This window comes from Neurospora tetraspora (assembly GCF_033439725.1).
Source record: "Neurospora tetraspora strain CBS 560.94 chromosome Unknown B0H65scaffold_4, whole genome shotgun sequence".
NCBI classification, from domain to species: domain Eukaryota; kingdom Fungi; phylum Ascomycota; class Sordariomycetes; order Sordariales; family Sordariaceae; genus Neurospora; species Neurospora tetraspora.
Genome location: NW_026944386.1, coordinates 1,616,054 through 1,637,615, shown reverse-complemented (window position 1 = coordinate 1,637,615; position 21,562 = coordinate 1,616,054). Strand labels below are relative to the sequence as shown.

At 53.1% G+C, this 21,562-nt stretch overlaps 8 protein-coding genes across 8 annotated transcripts; 3 read left to right on the top strand and 5 right to left on the bottom strand.

The window, feature by feature from the left end:
* Positions 1–535: 535 nt before the first annotated feature.
* On the top strand, positions 536–839 carry B0H65DRAFT_548679 (uncharacterized protein; the record flags this gene model as incomplete). The annotated part of the gene is made up of 2 exons (XM_062829592.1): positions 536–579; positions 632–839. 2 exons carry the CDS (start codon positions 536–538, stop codon positions 837–839), a joined length of 252 nt encoding a protein of 83 aa, XP_062681532.1.
* Positions 738–4,071, bottom strand: B0H65DRAFT_189563 (fungal-specific transcription factor domain-containing protein). Its single transcript, XM_062821620.1, has 2 exons — positions 1,167–4,071; positions 738–1,113 (listed from the first exon to the last, which is right to left on the bottom strand). The coding sequence occupies exons 1-2, from the start codon at positions 3,981–3,983 to the stop codon at positions 937–939; spliced, it is 2,994 nt and encodes a 997-aa protein (XP_062681531.1). The 5' UTR covers positions 3,984–4,071; the 3' UTR covers positions 738–936.
* Positions 4,072–4,324: 253 nt separating this feature from the next.
* Positions 4,325–6,255, bottom strand: B0H65DRAFT_189556 (uncharacterized protein). The gene is made up of 2 exons (XM_062821619.1): positions 5,031–6,255; positions 4,325–4,970 (listed from the first exon to the last, which is right to left on the bottom strand). Exons 1-2 carry the CDS (start codon positions 5,975–5,977, stop codon positions 4,520–4,522), a joined length of 1,398 nt encoding a protein of 465 aa, XP_062681530.1. The 5' UTR covers positions 5,978–6,255; the 3' UTR covers positions 4,325–4,519.
* A 592-nt stretch (positions 6,256–6,847) lies between these two features.
* B0H65DRAFT_189538 (putative MLH3 protein) lies at positions 6,848–10,128 on the bottom strand. The gene is made up of 2 exons (XM_062821618.1): positions 7,180–10,128; positions 6,848–7,123 (listed from the first exon to the last, which is right to left on the bottom strand). Exons 1-2 carry the CDS (start codon positions 9,809–9,811, stop codon positions 6,858–6,860), a joined length of 2,898 nt encoding a protein of 965 aa, XP_062681529.1. The 5' UTR covers positions 9,812–10,128; the 3' UTR covers positions 6,848–6,857.
* A 1,166-nt stretch (positions 10,129–11,294) lies between these two features.
* On the top strand, positions 11,295–13,023 carry B0H65DRAFT_189526 (uncharacterized protein). Its single transcript, XM_062821617.1, has one exon. It carries the CDS (start codon positions 11,424–11,426, stop codon positions 12,891–12,893), a length of 1,470 nt encoding a protein of 489 aa, XP_062681528.1. The 5' UTR covers positions 11,295–11,423; the 3' UTR covers positions 12,894–13,023.
* A 2,083-nt stretch (positions 13,024–15,106) lies between these two features.
* Positions 15,107–17,374, bottom strand: B0H65DRAFT_464958 (carbon-nitrogen hydrolase). Its single transcript, XM_062826780.1, has 3 exons — positions 16,381–17,374; positions 15,508–16,316; positions 15,107–15,430 (listed from the first exon to the last, which is right to left on the bottom strand). Exons 1-3 carry the CDS (start codon positions 16,909–16,911, stop codon positions 15,370–15,372), a joined length of 1,401 nt encoding a protein of 466 aa, XP_062681527.1. The 5' UTR covers positions 16,912–17,374; the 3' UTR covers positions 15,107–15,369.
* A 643-nt stretch (positions 17,375–18,017) lies between these two features.
* Positions 18,018–19,556, top strand: B0H65DRAFT_189507 (uncharacterized protein). Its single transcript, XM_062821616.1, has 2 exons — positions 18,018–19,082; positions 19,527–19,556. Exon 1 carries the CDS (start codon positions 18,233–18,235, stop codon positions 19,061–19,063), a length of 831 nt encoding a protein of 276 aa, XP_062681526.1. The 5' UTR covers positions 18,018–18,232; the 3' UTR covers positions 19,064–19,082; positions 19,527–19,556.
* Positions 19,557–19,612: 56 nt separating this feature from the next.
* B0H65DRAFT_573444 (uncharacterized protein) lies at positions 19,613–20,357 on the bottom strand (the record flags this gene model as incomplete). Its single annotated transcript, XM_062830548.1, has 2 exons — positions 19,613–20,138; positions 20,221–20,357. 2 exons carry the CDS (start codon positions 20,355–20,357, stop codon positions 19,613–19,615), a joined length of 663 nt encoding a protein of 220 aa, XP_062681525.1.
* Between the last annotated feature and the right edge of the window lie 1,205 nt (positions 20,358–21,562).

Sequence of the window (21,562 nt, the reverse complement as noted above, 5' to 3'; positions counted from 1 at the left end):
GGCCCTTTTGTCCACACCTTATCGCCTCATCAGGCCGGGCCTATGACTCTTAGAATGAGTTGTCATCGATGGTGTTGTTTTCCCGTGGCAGATGACGCGTCATGAAATCCAGAAACAATGGCTCAATTGCGAGCAGACCAGGTGAAGAATCGGTGAGTGTTGCGTTATGACCGTTGGTCCTAATAATTGAAGAGACCCAGCTATGCATGGCGCTCAAAGAGGCCGGGACGGGGTCCGGAGGCACCTTTGCTGGCGTGGCCATAATCAATTCGGGATAAGCAAGTGCCTCCCGGGTTGAAATGATGATTTCAGTCCTCCCGTCACGGAGGACAATGCTCAACCGCGAAGTCGGGGCCTCTCTCGCCTCTTTTGCTGTCCCTGGCCTCTTGTCTAGGGCCTCTCAAATAGCCACTGTCGTGGAGGATAAAAGGCAGAACTACTGTCTCATCGTAGAATTCCAAGATGTTCTCTATTCAAAACAAACAAAACCAAAAGAAACCGGCGATCCGCTCTGCCTCAGAAATCCACACACAAAATGACACTCATCAAGGTTACTGCTTCAAAGCCCTCAAAGGCCAAGTAAGTGATATCGATCATGCCGGATCATGTGAAAGATAACAATAACTGACAGATGGGGCTGCAGGAAATCATCAGAAAGCTCACACCGCCTCAATACATATCTCCAGAGTGACCCAACCGTCACCGAGAGGTTGTTGAACAATTCCGACCTCGATGGGATATTGGGCCGGATTGGCAGCCTGCAGGCCGAAGTGAATGCGCTGGCGCAATCATCCCGCGGGTCTCCCTCACCAAGCTCTGGAAGCGCCGACAGTCGATAGGGAACAATGGGAAAGGCAAGAACGCATCATTACAAAGCTTGTATAAAACGGGATTGGGAACTGTACATCGTGTATGGATATGGAGTTTGGACAGGTCTCAAACGGGTGCGAAAACCGCAGGAGATTGAGCCAGCGCTGGCGCTGGTGTCGGAGCGGGAGCTGCAACGGGGGCTGGAGTTGGAGTTGGAGTTGGAGTTGGAGTTGGAGCTGGAGCGGCAACGGGAACTGGAGCTGGAGCTGGATCTTCAGCAAAATCGGCAATAGGTCCGAAGGCCTGATGAATCATTAGCACAGCAATTCCGAAAAACTAATAGTCACTTCACTTACCGCAGAGTCAATATCTGCCCAATCCGTAAACGTCCAGTTATCCCAAAGCCTCCTCGTAAACCCAGGCGTCGCGGCCTCCCCCTCCTGATCTTCCGCTTGGTCCTGCACTGATCCGATCATTTCGGCCGCCCAATGAGCGCGAAGGGCATCCTCCAGCAACTGATCATTCGGTGACGGACCATCAGTAGCGCCCTCAACTTCATTCTCAGCCTCTTCCTCCTCCTCCTCCTCCTCCCCCTCCTCCTCCCCATTCTCCTCCCCATCCGCTGGGGTGTCATCGTCATTTGCAGCTTTCTTTTTACCACTGCTTGCCTGGCCCGGGAAAACATGCCCAGTCTGACGCGTCACCTCCTTCTTCAATTCCTCCAGGATAATGGCCCACTTGCGGGCGGGTGAATAGGGACTCGTATCGGATGCCAACATCTTGATGCCTCTTTCCACTAGCTTGTGCAGCTTGCCGTCCATCACTTCATGGCCGCGGTAGTGAGGACCGCCAAACAACCTCTGGCGCTCGCGAATGTGTGGGAGGATGATTAGAACGACGGCGGCGCAGTAGGCAACTTGGTGAGGGTACCAGAGCGTCATGAATTGCGCATTGTCCTCTGTGCGAATGAGGCCGGTGACGACACTAAGGGCAATTCGGGCTGAGTCAACACAGTCGCGGATGGCATTGTCGGTAGCTTCCTTCAGTTCGCCTGATTGAGGGTAGGGCGCGGTGATAAAGGGCCGGCAGGCAAGCATGGTGGCGTGACAGTGAGCTATCCTGATGAGAACCATTTGCCTCTGGAAAAGGGGTAGGAGTAAGGTCGGCTTGAGGTTTCTGAGAAGGTATGGAAGCTCGTCCCTCCACCTCTGGACCTCTTTGCCGATGCGCAGGGCGCTATCGATCCTTTGTTGGTCGGGGATCTCTCGAAGGGAGTATACTTCGTGGAGGAGCTTGTCGATGAGCTTGTTCAACTTGGCGTGGGAGACCAGTGCTTCCATGTAGCAATCCCCCTTGTGTGCTCGGACAGGGCCAGTGGGTCCCATGTCCTCATCATTGACAGCATCTGGAAGCTCCTGATCGATGAAATCGTCACGGAAGTGACTGGGTCGTCCAAAGACCATGCTGAGTTGCTTGTCGATGATGTAAGCCGTCCAAAACGTTCGCCGCTCACACTGGATCTTGGCATAGTCCGGTCTTTTGGTGATATCGCGACCAAGTCCACGGTTTTTACCTAAACGGCGATGAAGACCGAGGCCCGTAATCATCTGAAGTGTATTGCCAAAGGTATACCAAGCTTTGTTCAAGCGACATGTGCTCAAGAGGTACAAGTCCTGCAAGAGGCGAGCCTGGACAGAGTCCAATTTCGGATCGCCAGTCTCGGCATCTGTGAGACTCAGGGCGGTATTCAGCAATGAATCGCCGTATCCGGGAGACCAGATATAGTCGTCTGGAGGAGGCATTTTCCTGGTCTTCATCACCTTGCCGGTTTTTTTGTTTATGCGCACCCACGTCTTTGGGGCGTCCTTGAAGAGTGAGCCAAGAGCCATGGTCATGAGGGCAATGGCGGCACGGGCATGGCCTACACCACACCACAACTCCTGACGAGCCACGAAGTTCTTTTCGACTTGCTCCAACCACTTCCGCACAGTATGACGGTGGAGGAAATGGAAGGTACCATTCCAGCTCCTGAAGAAGTGGTCCTGTTGTTGGTACCACCGCTCTCGATTGGGTGGGAACCGAGCGGTTGTCGAACGGTCCCAGGGCTGATCGACAGGAAGCTGAGTATTCCGCTGGACCTGGGCAAGCCTTTTCCAAGCCGCATGAAGAAAGACAAGAGGCGGAGTGCCCTCATCTCCGTAGCGGTGATCCAGTTTGAGGCTCAGGTAGTCCTGTCCAGGGCCGCCGTGGCGAGCAATGTCGTCTCTCATAGCCTGTCCCTCGGCATCATCCCCCGCGTTCTCCTGGCCCTCATCATTAACAACAGGCTGTGGCAGATCATCAGGCCCCGGGAAATAATCACCGGCCTTTTGATAGGGACCTCTCAGTTCCGGGTTCGGAAGATCCTCGTATCGGTTACGACTATTGCGCTTCTTGTAGGTGCACTCCTGCCTCATGCTGAAGCATCTCTCGCAGGGCAGAGTGCCTGAACAGGGATGGCGTCCATCCCGACATGTATCGCAGGCTCGCTTGACCCAGCTTCGCTCGCGTATCTCCTTCCCGCGGATGTCTGTAGTACGGGCAAAGTTACGGGTGGTGGGATCACTGGGAGGCGGAGGAGGAGTCCTTGCGCGGCCTCTGTAGTAGGGGTTGTTGTAGGTGCACTCTACTCCTTTCTTGATGCAGTTTGCGCATGGCTGGAAACCCTGGCACTTTTGACGGCGGCCATGGCAGGCATCACAAGCACGCGAGATTCTCTGCTTCTTCTTGGCAGGTCTGTCCTCAGAGGGCTCATCCGGGGTTTGCTCTTGGGATTCTTGTGGTTGTTCCTGCTGTTGCTGTGGTTGCTGTGGTTGTTGGTCTACTTGCACCTGTTGTTGGTCAAGCTGGCCTTGTCCTTGGCCTCCATACTGTTGCTGCTGGGGAGTGGACTGGGACGACTGAGAGCGAGAAGCGTAAGCCTGCTGTTGTTGAATCAGAGGCTGTTGGACCTGAGGCTGTTGGAATTGTTGCAAGTGAACTGGCTGGACCTGCTGGACCTGTTGAGCAGTCTGGTGATACTGCTGGGTGTTTATCTGCTGAGAGGGGTACGAGGGCAGGGAAACGCGAGTGGTGGTGGGCGGCACATTGTCGTAATAGGAATTATATAAAGCATTCTGCTGATTATTGGACATGATGGAGGGTCCTGTGAAGCAATCCTCGGATGATGGCGCAAGTGGTGGTCCTCGAGATATTGCAGGCCAGATAAGTCGGAGGTCACCAGACTCAATTGATGTTCCGACAAAGGTCACCGCGCATCCCACGGGAAAAGTGGTCAGTTCGGACGTCAATTTAGGGTTAGGGTTGGCCTGTATCGACCCTGCTCATTCTAGCGCCATCACATTGCCCTCTCAAACGATTGCAACTGCTCTGTCTTTCTATCCCTACGATTAAAACGTTCTTGCCTCCTTTGAAAGAGATAACTTCTTTGCTATTAATTACCATTCACAACTTGAGTGGAAGCTGTAGTGACTACGTGATTTATACATCTTCGACCAAAGGTCCAGATGCGGGCAACTCAAACCAAAAGGCGGGTTAGGGTTATTTACACAATAAGTACTTAAACGATACGGTACCTCTATAAAGCTTTAATCCCACCGGCTATTGGCTTGCATCCATATGCCTTGATATTTACATCTTCTAGGTAGCCCTTGCACCTCATTATACAGCCTCACGCAAGACCCATAGGACACCTCCCCCCACCAACGCCACCAGTGCAACCGCCCTTAGCCAACAACTCCATTCTCCTCCTCTCCAAATCCCTCACCATCTCCTCAATTTCCTCCTTTCCTTGTCCCTTCAATTTCTCGGGGCCAATCTCATTGATGCTATACCCCTCCGGCTGGTACCTGCTACCACCATCGCCCGGAACCGGCGCACCGGACAGGCGCCTCAACAAAGCCGAGGGACCCCAGCGGCTCCAAAACGTCGGCTTCACATACCACGGGTCAAGTTCGTATACATTAAAGTGATACTTTCCGGTGGCAGGGTCGACATCCTTGTTAAGTTTGTGGAGAACCATCCACTCGAATCGGGGAGGGCTGAGGTGGAGGAGGACCCAGCGGCGGAAGAGGAGGATCCAGGTTAGGGATTTTTCTTGCCATTGAGGCGGTTCGGGGAAACTGTGGAAGTTCGTTAGCTGTCTGTCAGTCATCACAAAACGGATCGAGAGAGATACTCACTTCATAGCCTCCCTCAACCTCCTCCCCATTAACACCCCAATAAACCCCTTGCCCACCCCCCTCAACATCCTCGGTTGGCTCAACAGCAAAAAATCAACCGTATGCCTCGCCACCTCCTCGTTACTCTCCGCATACTGCATCTCCGTATCCTCATACCACTCACTAAACCGTTCCATCTTTTCCATCCACTCCAGTCCACTCTCTTCCTCCTCCTCATCACCCTTCTCTCCCTCCCCCTTATTCTTCTCCGCAAACCTCTCCAAATCCTCCATCCCAATCCCCATCAACCCCCCCACCTCCCTCCACACCACGCCCACCGCACACCTCTCCACCTGACTCACCCCCCTCCACTCCCACCTCCCAATCCACCTCTCGGGTTCCAGCGCAAACATGCTCAGCGTATACAACAGATCCCCGTCCCTGATCCGTCCCGCCTTCTGCCACCGGCCATGCAACCAATTCATTCTCGCCAGCGCCTCCAGCCCCCTCTTCTCCCAGGGCGGGTTGATGACGATTTCCATTATTAATATTTCGGTGTCGGTTGCTCGTTTGGAGGCGGTTTTGTTCGAGGAGAGTTGGCCTGTGGCGAGGAGAAGACTGGAAATGGAGGGGATGGCGTAGGTTTTGAAGAGGGCGAAGAAGAGCGAGCGTTGGTAGAGGTAGGGAAACTCGCGCTGGGAGATATTTATGAGGATTTGGTGGGCGTCTTGGAGCGTCATTTTGGCAAGATTGGCGGGGGAGCCGTCGGGGAGGAAGTATTGCGGGAAGCGGGTGCGGTAGGAGTGTAGACGCTGGAAGCGGAGGTGTCGGATGAGGAGCAGGTAGGAGGGGATGAGGATGGTGAGGATGGTGGTCCAGCTGCAGTTGATGCCGACGCTCGATAGAGGTAGGGAGGGCATGATGGTTGAGAGGAGACCATCGGGTGGTGATGGTGTCGTGACGTTCATGATGATGTTGAAGTGGGCAGCATCAGCATGCCCTTTTTGATGTTTGGAAGTCGAATTGACGAAGGAGGCTTGAGCACCGTTGGACAAGGGGACAGAAGCTCCTTATACTGATGCACTTCTTGAACTTGTGCCGTCTCCGTTTACTAAGACGTGTGCTTTGTCTCGACAGCGGGGTAGATAGATGTACGTCTAGGGATCGCCACTAGTCCGACGGTCGGTTTTGTAGACCTGACGAGTAATATGTAGAATCAGCACCAAACATGGGGAAAATCTTACTCGGTACCCGCCCGCCTCGGAGTTGCTTCATGTGACTGGATATTTCATTGGAATGCGGCTTGCAATTCCATGTTTCACGGCATAAAACCTGTTACACAAGCAGCCTGGTTATTGCGCGAAGTCTTGGAAGACACCGCTCCGCCAAATCTTTTTCGTAGACATGGCCCACCGTCATATCATGAAAGTAACTGTGAATGCATGGCTGCTTACGCGAAGAGATTTCACTCGCTAGCCGAAACGGGATGTAGGGCTGATTACAGGTGCCGGAAAGCTGTGGAGTGATGATGCATAGCCTCGGACTTTGTGAGGGGAATTTTGACATGCGAAGACATAAGAAGCGCCAGAGCCTGACCCCTCTTGATCTCAAGTCCGAGTCCTCAATCGCACTTTCCGTCCAGCCGTCATCCTGTATCTTTTGCGGCCGCCAACCGAAGCGGTATCAAATCATCAACTCATGCCAAGACAGCATTGCGTCTGGAATGTCATCTTCCCGGTTTGCACACAATCCCAAGAACGCCCAGCTACTATCTGATTGTGCTCACTGCTCGCTACCGACCCGAAACTTGAATGATATCGAGACGTGACCATATCGAGTTTGTCAACCTCAACGGCCTTTGATCTTATCCCGCCTCCAGCTACTCAATTCAGACCACAAGTTGTTCTTGCCTTTGTCCTCGGTGCGGGTCCTATCGAAATCGTCTGGAAGAGTTAAATCCGAGCTTGCTCGGACTAACCCAGCACCCAGATCGAGAAGCGGAACCATGGATGGTCGCCCATGCGCGCACTGAAACGGGAAAGCGCAATCGGCCAGCTGCAAGACCAAGCTGCTGCATTCCTCCAGAGACAGTTCGTCGTTGAACATGATAGCACCTGACTTGTTAGCATCGTAACTCTAGTCAGAGAAGACAAAGAGCGTACCAACTCACTTCTACAGGACCTAGAATTCAACAACTCCAAGATACCCTCCGGGCAATCATGGAACCTAGCAACCCAGTCACGTTCTCCCTCTATCTGGCCACCGCCAGCTGCACGATTCAAGGACAAGCCCAAGCCGGGGTTGTCATTCAGCCTCCATATCTCCTTTCGAAGCAGCTCGACCAGCACTCGCGGCTCCAACCGACACCGCTCCAAGATGCTGGGTGGCAGTGACTGTACTTCCACGGTGAACCTCGTCGAGTGTTCCTCGCCTGTGAAGACTTCGTAGAAAATGCCCCAGTATTCGAAGTGTGGTTTGTATCGGACGAGAAGGTTCCCGTCTTGCTTGGACAGGTCGAAGCGGAGAGGGCGTTGTAGGGACTGCGTTTGGGCCGTTATCTGGTCCGACTGTGAGGCACCTGAGCGGTGGACAATGGTGAAATAAGATTTCATCAAATATTCTACGCGGACTCGCTCGTCAGCCGCGTGTTGATCGATCAGAACCAGGACGCTTCGGTCAACGTCGGAGCTGGGGGAGACTTTGTCCGTTTCCGTGGGAGCCATTTTAACAAAGATGAACTTTTTATCGACCTGTGCAAGGATAGTTGCCGTACGCAGGGCATCTCTGGAGATTCGGCCCTGTAGGGTCATCAAGGCCCCTCCGTTGACCGGTTCCAGATTGACAACTCCCGTAGAGTGATGATTGCAGCTATGATGAGCGCCGTGTTCCAGGGACTTATACAACTCGGGCACACGGGGTATGGGAGCTTCGACAGGTTCGAAGGCGGTACTTTTTGACGCTGGGACAGCAGCTCGAGCTAGTGAGCCCTTTGGGCGTCGCTTTGGAGTGTCTCGAGGTCTCGTTCCGGGGGCCGAATGGGGCCGAATCATGAAGCCTGTCCGCGGATCTATGAGTGTTCTGGTATTCGTAGTGGGATCTACCCACTCCACATAGTTGTCCGTCTTGCTACTGTCAAAGCTTGAGGGCAGACTGGACTGTCGACTCAGTCCCCGTGGCGCGAAGTGGTTATTGCTTGATGGAGGTGGCTCGACATCCTCGAACGGCTTTCGTATAAGCTTACCCGCTCTGTCAAACAGTGGGTTTTGCGCCCACGGAACGATTTCCACATCTTGCGTAGATGTGCTGGCAGATTTGACGGTCTTGTCTGTAGATAAGGCTGAACTTGAAGAGAAGTTTTTGGATTGTAATTCATGCGTGGATCCCGACTTCACGCGTGACCACGACGTAAACGGGGATGCTGAGCCCTCTTCGATGTGACGGTTGCTTGAGCTTGCCCTTGAGCTGCTAGAAGTTGATCGCGCTAGCCCCGAGGGTGTATGCTTCTTGTTGTGACTGAAGGTTGCCTGTGAGGATGACGGGGAGACAGATCTCCCGAGAGTACCGGACTCAGCTGATGAGCCCCTTGACGACTTGAGCCTGTCGAAGGCATTAATAGACTTGGGCCTGAACTGGTGTTTCTTTAGGAACTCGTAGGCTATCACCTGAAGAAGGTCGGTGATAATCGAGAGGTCCTGCTGCCTTTCATCTAGAAAGTCATCAGCATTCAAGGAACCCTCCTGTCCAGCCATGGTGATTCGAAGAAAGAACATGGGCCATCGATCAAGGCCCTTTCTTGGCTTGAGTTCTTTTAATGTGAACCCTTCTTTCCTCCTTGGCTGCCCTTCGTTGAGTGCCGCTTCTTCGATGACGCCAAACCCAGAATTTGCAAACACGCGATTGACCTCCTCGTACAGGATGTTGGAGTCGTTTTCGTTTGACAATGGTCGTATGCCTAAAGACATGAACTGCACTCGCCTTGTTGCAACCGGCACTAGGCAGAAGCAACCGTTCACAGAAACTCCAGGTACCGAGGCTCCAACTGGAACCCATGACTTGGAGTCTTGTTCCTCAGTCAGCGAAGCTTGGGCGAAAAGGCTGGAGGTCCGCAGCACCAGCTCATTAGCAGAGTTCCGACGGTCTTGGAGCTGGTTGGTTATCCCGGAAGTGCGAAGAGTAACAGTACGTCGAGAAACAGCGTCTCGGACGGATAGAGTGGCCTCGTTTGGCCAAGAAAGGAGAATCGAAACGATGATATGAATGAGCTGGTCAAGGCTCTTAGCCGTGCCCAGTCGTTCAACTTCGGTGGCCCTCTGCTTTACGCGGACGGGCATGGAGCCGAACAGGTTGCGAACAGTAACACGCGTTCCACTGGGAAAGGCCAGGACACACTCTTCGGGTAGAGCAGGAGTGTTGCGGGCCACAATTCGGGAGTTGTGAATTGTTGTTGAATTATGTGAGCGGTGTTCATGGTGATGAGATGAGATGGAAAGCAGAGACAGAGCTGCTAAGGAAGCCAGGAACTGGCCATGTCTTCCATGGAAATCGGGGTGTGGCGGATATCGCGAGGTGTAGTAAAGCTTGCCGAGACCACCATCTTCGCGGAAGCAGGCTGGAGGAATCCCGAGCCCATTGTCCTCAACAGAGCAGTTTCCACGGCTGTAATCGATAGAAATGTTGATCTTGGTTGCACCGGCGTCGAGTGAGTTTCGGAGCAGGCCATCAACGATGCCGTTCAGGGAGGTAATAACAGCTGAAGACTTGATCTGGGCGATAACGTCCCCAGGAAGTGGTTGGATTGACATGGTGGTGGTTGGTGTGAGTTCAACATGACTTTTTGTCGGGGAGGTCTTGGCGGGTGACTGGGTGGTCGGCGATGTAAACAGACACTGTTGAGCTCTGGAAGGTGAGCTCTAAGAAGACTGGACCTGCCAAAGAGGAACAGCAAAGGAATAAAATGGAAGTAACGTGAGGATAATAATGAAAAGCGCGATGGGGTATTGCGCAGGCGTCAATGTGATCAAGGCTTGTCAATTCAAAGCAGAGGATGCAATTGAAGCAACTTGAATGAAGCCATTCAGAACTGAAGCAAAGAGGAAGAAAAGACGTCAGGTCAAGCTTGTCAAGCTCTCTGTCTTGGCATTGGCTGCCCCGAAAAGAGACAAGTGAACCTTGATGGCCCTGTTTCTTGGCAAGGCACGTGAGAGCAAGAGCTCCACAACGGACCCCAGGGGTCGAAACATTGGCTCCACAGATCGGAAAGGCCCGAGCTCGGTGGATCCTGTCTTTGTTCGAATCGTCCAGTCACCGTGGCCGTCGCAGTCGCCTTGGAAAATGGCAGTGCAACTTTCACAATTCAGGACCCCAGCCGACCCAAAGTCCATGCCGGCTGTCCCAAAAGTCGAACAAAGACGCGACACAGATCCTGTCATCATCTCTTCGTCGTACTTTCCAGAGCCAGGAATCGATCACAGTCTTCGTCATACCCTGTGACCGCTTTTATACTTCGAGTCGCTCGTTGAATTGATACAATCCATCCCTCCGATTGCCAATACAGCCGAATTGTTTATCTTGTCGTCTTTGAGAAATCGCGAACCTGTCAATCCATCAGCAACCTCCATCGAATCGCATCGCATCCTATCCTTGCCGACGAGTGACCTGGAAGAAGCACTGACGCGGCGTTCGCAACTGACTCGACCGACACTCCATCGACATTCGATAAGACAGTCCTCTTTCCATCTCACGTTCACCATCCATCCATCTCCTTCCTCAATATCCCCTTCAGTCCGTCCCTTCCTGTCGCCGAGAGGGACGTGAAACCGTTGGCCGTTGCAGACCACCGTGTAATCTGCCCCAAGGACCAGTGCAGTCTGTGCAGAAGCCGTTAGGGAAGTGGTACCGTTCGGATACCGCAACCACAACTAGAAGCAGGGGAAACTCGCTGGCCGTTGCGATCGTCGCCCATCCAACACGCGCCCTACCTTCTTTCTCTCTGGCGACCATCAATTTTGATCTACACGCTAGACCCAAACATCCAGAATCCCCCGACCCGCGACTGACGATTTGACGACTGCTTGACCTTCTGTCTGCCACTGCCACTGCACGACGACCCTTGCTTTGCGACCGCACTACCGCACTACCGCACGGATCCATATCCATATCCGCTGATATCGACGTCGACCCTACCGCGCCCGTGTAATTCGACAAACCGTCTTCTCCAAGTCCTGCTCCGGCTACCTACTTTTCCTCTACTACAACCACCATGACCGAGACGGCTACATCTTGTCACCACGGTACTGATTCTCTCATCTGAAACCTTGTCCAATCTTTGCGCTACCTACCTACTTCTTATCAGCCGTCCACTCCTCGCACATCCTCTTCTCTCGCTCCCATCCATTACACCGTCCCTCGTCCAACATGCATTCCTTTGCCTCTGCCTTTCGCCATCGAAGCAATTCTGCTCCGCCGCTGAGCCAGTTCGGTCCTCATTCAGTCGCTGACCCTATGCCAGACCGAGAAGATCGTCCCGAGAGGACTGGTCGCCGACGACCCTTCTCGTCGCTGATGAAAAAGTTGAAGAGCATGAAGCCCGGCGATGCTGTTCGACATGCCAGCTCCAAGCGAAACAACCTCAAGAAACAAGCCGACAACAACCCATACGCAGCCGTTGGCCGCTCCAACTCGGACCACGTCCAGATCGCCCTGACCCCGCCGCCGACCAGCCATTATTCGGTATCCTCGACAAGAAGCGCAAGAACATCGAGCACAACATCCATAGACCCTTCAGATGACTCTGTCAGGTTGTCGACCGACGGCCATCCACCTCCCACCATGGGAGGTCGATCGACTATAGCTCCAACTGTAGTCACCGATCATGAGACCGCGTGCTCTATGGCCGCGCCGTCCTACGGGGCCTCCTCGGTCACTGGCACAACTCGTACCGCAAATATCGACTCCCGTCGGGGCAATGATAGCACCTTTTCGTCCCCCGCGCCGTCTGTCCGTTCGTTGACTACAACCCTGACGACAATACAATCCTTTATGCCCAATGGTGCCGCTGCGACGCACAACAACAATCAGAACAGCACCAATCAGAACAGCACCAACACGTCCAACAGCCCTAATCACCACCATCACAACCATCACTCTCATCACTCCAACTCACAAATAATCCACTTCAACCAACCTTTCCCGACGACGGCCACTCCCGTCTCCGCCATTCCAGCCCATCTTGTACCCTCCGGTCAGGGTGGGAACTCGCCTTTCTACCCGACTACCTACCATACCGCCACGGCGAACAACCTGCTGACCGACAACGCCTCCATCCTAACACTCGCATCCTCCTCCAAGCGCCGCCGTCGCCGCTCCTTCGACACTGACGCCTCGGTCCGTGCTCTCGCGCCCTCTTCTCTCTTTGGAGGCAGCCGCGAGTCTCTCCCTCTCAGCGTCCTCAGTTCCAACATGGAAGGCGGCACAACTGGCGGCATGACCGGCGCCACCACGCCCGGTGGTCTATACCGTGGACCCAACGGCTTGGCCAACGATCGCACAAGCATCTACTCTTCTACTACAGGATATCTAGCCAGCGACAGGAACAGCTTCTATTCGAAGCAGGCCATCGGCGGGCCGGGTACTGGAGGAGATGCGGCTAGTGTGAGGAGTGGGCTGTTAGGACATGGTAGGGCTGAGAGTATCAATGGCAGTATTGGTGGAGGGTTAACTGCTGCACCAATGAATGGGGTTGCGTCGTCGGGGAGCTTGGTTGGGCTCACGGCTGCGGCGTCACCCAGTCCGTTGGCCAGTCCGAGGGATAGGGACAGGGAGAGGAGGATCAGTGGTGGGGTTGGTAATGTAGATGAAGATGTCGAAGGGGAGGAGAGGGCATGATGGAGTCTGGGCTGTCTGGGCTGTATGGGTGACGAGGATGGAATGAATAATGGTAAATGCGCTGAGGAATTGGGACGGGACAGGAACATACCAAGTATCGTATGGGATGGTGTTCTGGAACAGGGTAATGGGTGGGACAGGATTCTCGGGTTATATGTCTTGGGCTTAAGTACTGGCGTTGTGTCTTTCTGTCTATCAACTGCGTTATTTTCAACTGAGAATGGGATACCTCTTCAAGCTGTGATGGCCACTATGGGAAAATGGAGGTCCTCTTGACTGGTTTTTCTGAGCTGTTGGCTTATTTTGGGCATCAAAATCCTGCCTCTTGTGTTGTTTTATCTCTTGTACCATCGATGCTTTCCTTCACATCGCTGCATCTTTTCGAGTCCATCTCGTTCTCAACATGTTCCTTTCCCGTTGTTCGTCCTTCAGCTGTACACCTCTTTGGGTGTTCCTGTTTGGCGTCGTCGCCTTCTTCTTTTCTGTGGCTCCTTCCCTATTGGTGTCAGTTCCGGTCTCTGTTCGGTCCCGCGGGGGCGATATCGATTGGCGTCTTCATGTACTGTACACATATTTCGCAACAATTCCTTCCCAACAGAACTGAACTGAACCTGGCATCATACAACGCACTGGAAACAACAAAACTGTATTTCGATAAACAAAACGGCAAAATGTGCTGGTAAATGCTGGGATGCCATTGCCCGGAGTCAAACCTGGGACCTGCTTTTCGGCTCTCACCTGCCTTACCTCGACTTAGGCTTCGCTTAATTACACTTGTGCTGCCGTTACACCACGGGGCTACTAGTATTTACCAGCGATGGGTTGTTGAACTGAGGCCCCGAAAGGGGTGTTTATATGTCCCTGGTTCCTTCACCGGCCGGGAGGGAACTACTTGATCAGTCCACGGGTGAATGATAGTTTTTTGGTCTACTGTGTATGTGAGCAACGCTCGTCATCCGGATTTTGCCGCCTCAGCTTCTAAAAATGATCCTTCTACATCTCAGAGGACGCGAGGGCCCCTTCCCTAATTGTTTGATGAGAACTGAACCCTCCCACCTACCTGTAGTATGGGAAGACTGTTTTGCTGTTTCCCGAGTAATAGATGTAGTTCTCGGCATGTACCCACGTGGGTGAATTCCAACCAATCAATAGCTCGAAGTTGCGGGCCGTTAGAGGCATAGACTGGAAAGACCGGACGTCAACGATATTCCGAACTGAAGCAAGGACGAAATCTCGATTTGGGAAGGTGGGATTTACAGCGTGATCATGCTGTCACCATCATATTTGACTTGATTGATAACGCACTTGTTGATCTTCCGGGCGCAGATGGACGTATCAAGAGGCCGTCCTGTCTCGCCACCTGCTCATTTTCACCGAATATCAAGTGCACTTTGTCTGCCCGGCACGCATAGGGATCGAAGATAGAGCTTTTCTCTGGAAAGATACTTCAGGAGAGCAACACGCCGGTTTTCAGACTGTGCCACAGCTGTCGCAGATATTTGAGACTCATAGGTTTCGGAGAGAAGATGGGGACCTTCGACGGATTCTCCGACATTTTGAACAATATTCGGCGAGGCATCTGACGAATGAAGAAGATGCGCTTGATGCCCTGAGAGGCCTATTGACCAGGTCTCCATTTTTCACCTACTATGGACTGGTCTTGGTGAGGGAGCACCCACAACAAGAGGAAGTAGCACAGTTACCAGTAGACTTTTTCCAGTCTCTTTGGTTTTCCTTTCGATTTGTCGAGGGGGGAGATTGTGAAATCAGAGGACGACAAGGTTTTCCCAGTTGGTCATGGCTTGGCTGGAAGGCCCCGAACGGTGTGAGCTACCACAACTTCGATCCGAATTTGAGCGACTCGAACTCCTACAGTTACAAACTTGAAGAAAAAGTAACATTTTGGGCCGAGGAGAATGAAGGCTCGCACGTACAGCTTGTGAATTTCTTACCATCCGCGGCATCCTTGAGAAATTGGTATTGGTCAGACACCTCGAGAGTTATACCGGAGTTGTCCACCTATCTCTGGGTAGAGAAGGGCTTGGTAATCCAACTTCGGTTCTGCGAAGCTCACAGTTACCTTGACAATGATCACCTTCACGTAGAAGTGCGTTTCAATAACGGCTTACGAGGCAGGATAGAGTCGGTTTACATGTCACGAAAGCGGGATGACCCTCAGTTTCAGAAGTTGATCACAGAGACGTGGGATTGCCTACTCGTTTACAGAACAAGAAGAGACCGCTCCGGGTCAAAATATTCTTGGAGTTTCCTGATACTAGAGTGGTCGGGTAATACGGCGTACAGGGTCGGTACGCTTGACATTGGCGAGTGTTCGATGGAATGGTATCACGCTTTGATGCGACAGGTACCGCATTCTATTCGGAGAATACGACTTGGCTAATCCGTACACAGAAGTCTCGCATCTTCGTCTGCATTTTTCAACCCACCCAGAACATCCGCGTTGCCAACACCATCCTCAGTGGTACGGTAAAGGCGACAAGTCAAGCCCTTCAACCGTAAGCTTGAACGAGTCGTTTCTATGTTCACCACCAGTTAGATTTGCACGCCCACCAGACAACAAGATATCACTCCAGGTAAAGGCAAATAAACATACCTCGAATAACTCCCCGCAGTATCCAAATCCAGCCGTCCGCGGATACAATCCTCGAAGTCAACATCCGCCCAAATAATCCCCTCATCATCCTCCCACTGCGGACCAGCAAGCACGTCTCCAAACGGCGAGACAATCGCCGAGCCACCGCGAGACACAAACTCCTCCTCCGCCTTGGTACCAGTAGACCTATCAATTACAGGGGACTTGAACGTCTTTCCACTGTCAACCTTGAGCGGCTGAGCCGAAGCTGGAGCCGCTGTAGCCGCTGTAGCCGCTGGAGCAGCAGAAGAAGACAAGGAGGTCTTGGCTGTGGTGGTGGACATGGCCTCGTCGTCGACTTCGGCTTCCGCCTCAACTTGGACATCACCTTGCTCGTCGCAGCAGGGCAAGACGATCTCGTTACCGTCTTCGTCGAAGACAGACTGTCTGCGGATCTTCTTGTGAAATTGAGAGGGGTCGGCAACGGCGCTGGTATCGCTTTGTTGTTGCTGGGAGATAACGGGGCCACCGTTGGTCTTGACTTGTTGCTTTCCCCCATCTTTGCGCACACACATGTTGGAGCTAACGACGAAGCAGCGACCTTCGATGGCGGCGGTCCTCATCAAGGGTAGCCATGTGTCACGGCCGTCGGCGGTCGGGGCAAGATAGAGGTTGATGTTCTGCGAGTAGAGCGACTGGCGGAGCATGGGCATGTAGTTCTCCCAGCAGATGGCGGCGGCGAGGTTGATGCGGACGCCGCGGATGACGGTGCTGACGGCGCGCAGGGTGGCGGGCGAGCCTTGGGCCCAGACTAGTCGCTCGATAGCGGTCTGTTTTTGGGAGTTCTGGCGTTAGCTTCCGCTTCACCACAAGGGAAACGGTAAAGACACTCACAGGCATAACCTTCCTCCTCTTCCCAATCATGCCCATCTTGGGACAAACATAAACCGCACTACAGTACAAACTTCCGCCCGCCTTCTCGATACACCCCGTCACCAAGAAAACGCCCGTCTCCCTCGCAATCTTTTCCAACTCCTCCCTTGTTCCATCCCCCCTCTTGTTCTTCACCTTGTCCTCCCCACCCTTCCCATCGGCCTGACCCAGAACCTCATCACCAACTAACTCCCTCCGAACCCACCTCTCCAACCCGCCCGCGCCCCCCTCCCCAACGATATCCCCCAAATCCACGGCAACCTGAAAATATCGGAGGTACTCGTCCCTCCCCTCGGCCGACCGCGAGCCCATGACGCACCCAAAGTTGGTGCCACGCGGGTAGCCGCCGATGTAGGCCTCGGGGAGGAGGAGGATGTCGATATGGTTGGAGGCGGCGCGGCGGGCGAGGTGGGTGATTTGCGAGAGGGTTTCGGGGGTGGTGGATTGGGTGGAGGGGGAGGCGGTGGCGATGCGGATTTTGGAGGGCGTCATTTTGGCGGTTGTTGACGAGGCGGGCTAGGTTTAATTCGTGTTGGTGCTGCTGGTGGTGGTGGTGGTGGGATAGCCTGTTGATTACTCCTGTGTGAAAGTAAAATTTGTATAGCAAGTGAGGGAATACAAAATGAAAACCAACTCGGGGAGCTATCAGGAGCTTTATATCAGATACGAGTGGGAGCTTCCCCTCTTCAGCTCGTAGAGCTATTCCCATGGGGTTAGAGCTCCATGCATGCAACCAAACTAGGTAGTCACCGTCACGATGACTCCCGTTCGGTACGGTCTCGGTCCCTCCCAAGTCCCAAAGCTTCAAAGCTCCAAGCACCGGGTGCTCAGCCGCCAGTGATCCAATTCGGCATTCATCGGCATCACAGTTCTTTGTCCCGTCTTTCCAGAGCTATCAAAGTTCGGAAGCTCCCGGTTCTCCCACGACGGAAGTGGTGAGACGGGAGTCACCTCACCAACGGGTTGGACGTTGAAGGGACGTGACTGATCTGATGCTGCAGCTGGGATCAGGGAGTTTGTCTTAGTGGTTGCCCCCCCTGCTGCCCCCGCATTTCAGGGAGGGCCAAGCCGCTAAGACCGCTGAAACGGGGTTCTGATAGGAGAGTAATCGCGCTGGAAGGGGGTACCTAGGTACCTGTGACGTAACAGCTTTTGACTGTGAGGACCTTGGTGGGCAGCTCGAGCTCTCGGGAGGAAGCCGAACTTGGGTGGACAGACTCTTCGAGAACACCAGATCCGCGACGTTGTCACCGATGGAATCTTTCCGGAAATATACATGCTTGATCGACGGTATTGTTCCATCCTGACCTCCGTCTCCGTCTTCCGAGCCGTCGAGGTGTACGTACCGTGATCCAGCTCCCTTCGTCGTCAAGACGTCAATAACAGCCGTGATGCGGCTATCTTGAACGGCTCCGCTCCGAACGGACCTTAGCGGAAGACCGGGGCCGGACGTTGTAACCAAAGCCGTCTTGGTCTTTATCAGACCGAATGAAAGAGTCACTGCAAAAGATACCAGTACTGTATCGAATAACAGGTACGTACCTTTGAGATGGATGTAGAAATGTCCAAGTGTGGATGGCCCGTACAAGTCCACCACTGTTCCTTCCTCATATTATCATGAGGGCATGCGCACACACAAGACGCACACATAAGTAAAAACAAAAAGATTTGTCCGAAGGAGGATGGTTTCAATTTTTATCGCAAGGAGCGGAAGTTCACCTGCTACATTGGATACCCACGCCAACATCAACAACCCGCCTTCAATCAAATTTCAGACGCACCAGAGAACACCCCAGAGAACGCAACCAGTTTCATGGATCAGCATCAGCGCCCACGCCTCCCCTTCCAGCGGCTTACTCCAGCTCAGGAGAGAAACGCGAAGTTCCATAAAGCACATGAACATGTGCACTCTTGTGCCAAAACAAACGAGCTGGGCATCCAGCAAATCCACCTCGATGCCATCTGCCCGTTAGGTCGGCCTTGTTCCTACCAAAAGTGCGGCCACGGTGCCCAGCACCTCCAGTTTGTGCCGTGTGCAGCCACGTTCGAGACCAACAAACAAATGAGAGAACATTACCGTACACATGTAAGGACAATGACAAAGACTCTACCCGATAGAACGAAGGAGCTGAGCTGTTTCTTCGGCTCTTGCGCCAGCAACCCGGAAGGAGGCAGGCTCAACAGAGGGGGGCCTACCTTCTCTACAGAGGAGGACAGACTCGCCCACATGTGGGAAGTCCATCAAGTCTACGCCAAATGGACGGCCAACGTCGAATTGTGTAACTATTGTCATACATGGCTTTCAGAGCCATATGAATGGCGTAAGCATGCGCCAACCCACATCACCGAGGCAGCAACCATCATCGAGCAACATGGCTACAGCGGAGTGACCACCGGGCGCACCCTCATGCCCCGGATTTGCCCGTTCTGCTACCACGACGAAACTAAGCCAGCTCACCAACGTGTGTATTGCCACGAACGGCAAGGTTATCCTAAACACATTGGTGTCCATTTCGTTGATATGGATAGGACAAAGAAGACGCGGAGATGCCCATGCTTTCCAACGTTCTGCAGCTCCCAAAACGAAATGGACAACTCCGAAATTGCTGCTTCATTTGAAGCATGTTCATCATATCGAAGCTGATAGGCGTAACCGCTGATCGGTGGGTGTACCTTCATGTTCGGAAGCTCTGGTTATCGGCTTTTTTTGTTTGTGTTCGTGGTAGGGACGGAACGGGATAATAACCTTCAAATTACCCAGCCTGTCTAAAAGGACTTTTCACTATCTTAGGACTAATGTATATAAAGAACCAATAATTGCCCATCCCTATATGGCAGGCTCTTGTACGACTATCAGTTAATCCCCCTGGCTCTCCTCCGCCTCCGCCGTCTAAGCAATGCTTTTAAAACGAAAAAGAAAAACTTAAAAACGCCTTTTGTCTGTCACCAACGACGTGATGGCCAACGTATATCGCCTGATGACCGTCTGGTAACCGAAATAGTCCTTTGGATATGGTGTCTTGTCTGAGTGAGAAGGGTTCGAGATTCATCCCATCTTGTTTCATCCCATCCCGTTTTATCCCATCTCGCTGATCAACCTGTCCCAGACCTGTCAAGCTCTCCGAGGCACTATCCGGCCCTCAAATCCCCCCCCCCCCCCCCCTTTTCGCCCTCCTTCCACCAACACAACCCTCTACCTAGGTGGTTTAGGCAACGGCAAGATCTCCACCACCGGATGATCTGCATATTCGGAACCATGCCCTTTATCCGTTCCATCCTTGAAACTACTGTCCTCCTCCGGCCCACTGCAATGGTTCCAGCTAGCCATGCACTGGTTCACACAGACATAGCCAAGCAGCACGTCCTTGCTCTTGGCCGAGACCTGCCCGCGGAACTGGCAGGTGTAGAGCTGCTTCTCGGCCGCGTCGATCAGGTCCTGGTAAAAGGCGCCCTGAGGATTCTTGGACCAGTTGATGCAGCACCGCTTGCCGACCTGCTCGAGGCATATGGATCGGTGGTCGTCCTCCGGGATCATTTCGGATTGCAGGGGGAAGACGCCCCGGACTAGGGTCTCGCAGACGAGTACGTCGGCGGCGTGCTTGCCGGAGCAGATTACGGTGTTGGAACCGCAGCGTTTGTGGAGCTTGGGGCCGCGGCGGATGGGATCCCGGGTTTTGTCGACAGGGGCACTTTTGTCGGTGGGGGTGTTGTCTTTGAACCTGGGTTTGGGAGGGAGGTGAGAATGGGTGTCAGGAAAACCGATTAAGATGGAGGGGGCAAGATGAAGGGGACTAGACGTACCATGATACCAGACCAAACTGCGTTTCGACCTGGCCGGCGAGAATCAGGTCGGGGTCATCATCCTCGTAGAGGATAGCACCGGCGACGTACGAGGCGATAAGGGTCGTGACCGTGACGAAAATCTTCAAGGAAAACATTTGGGAAGTGCCCACAAGGGCCGAGAATTGTTTAGTTTGGTTATCTTATGAGGGTTGGTGTTTGTAGCAGTTTTGCAAAAAAGAAAACAAGAAGAGAAGTTCCAGGCCGTGGATTTCGTGGAAGTGTCCTACTTTGTCGGGGCAGAAAACAAAGTGCAGTTCGGAACTTACCTGACGCCGAGAGAAAAAATGTGCGAGTAAAAACACTGACCAAGGGCGGGAACAAGTTGCTGATCTGGCATCATAAAAAAAAACGTATCATCTGTAGTGTATGCATAGAATTTATCGGACTTCGATCCTCCGTTGCATCTCCTTCGGCCTTGGACGGGCATGGTGGCGGACATCTTCAAAAGCCACTCCGTCTGCGGCCGGAGAGGTGCCTTACATACCAATATGCATCAGGAAATTCACATGTCCGGTTGCTGCACTGCATACCTCTACCACATGCTGACTGACGTCCTTGTCTTGATGTTCGGCCATTGTGGTTGAAGATGATTGCGCTCGAGAATTTTGTGAGCGCTTGCTTGAGCGCTCTCGGGCTTCCAGAGTCTTGTCGCCGTCTTGATCATCGACAGGCCTCTTGCCATTACCATTCTTTGGTGAAGGAAAACTCACACGTCCTCCGTGGCCCTTGGCTTGGACTTCGAAGATCCTCACGCTCGAGCTGTTCCACAGCCTCGCGGACGTTGTCAACATGATTGGGCGGTAGGTCTCTTGCAAGCTTTTTGAGGCCTAGACTAGAGCGAAGTAGTCATGCCAAGCGGAAGCCATGCTGACGTCCATGTCTTGATGTTCGGCCATTGTGGTTGAATATGATTGCGCTAGAGGATTTTGTGGACGACGAAGGCCGAGGTTCGTGATGGTTGAAATGGAAGAGGGAGAAAGATACCTACCTGCCCGCACTTTCCATTCAATCCCAACCAGCCCACTAATGACTACATAGGTGTCTTGTCCGGTGTCGGTATTCAACAACAACAGCCGTTTGGTCGAGTGGCGTAACGGTCTACCGTCCTAACACCTCAGACTCAAACTTCCATCCCAAGTTTCAAAAGAATTCCTGCCCGGTTAGGAAACGATGATGTACATTCAAGTAACCCAAAGACTGAGCGTTCCACATCGTAAGCCTCGTCCACTACCACTCACTGCCCGTCGGGGTTAGAGGGCTGTAAATGGATCTGCAGGTGTGAGCAGCGACAGAAGAAGGT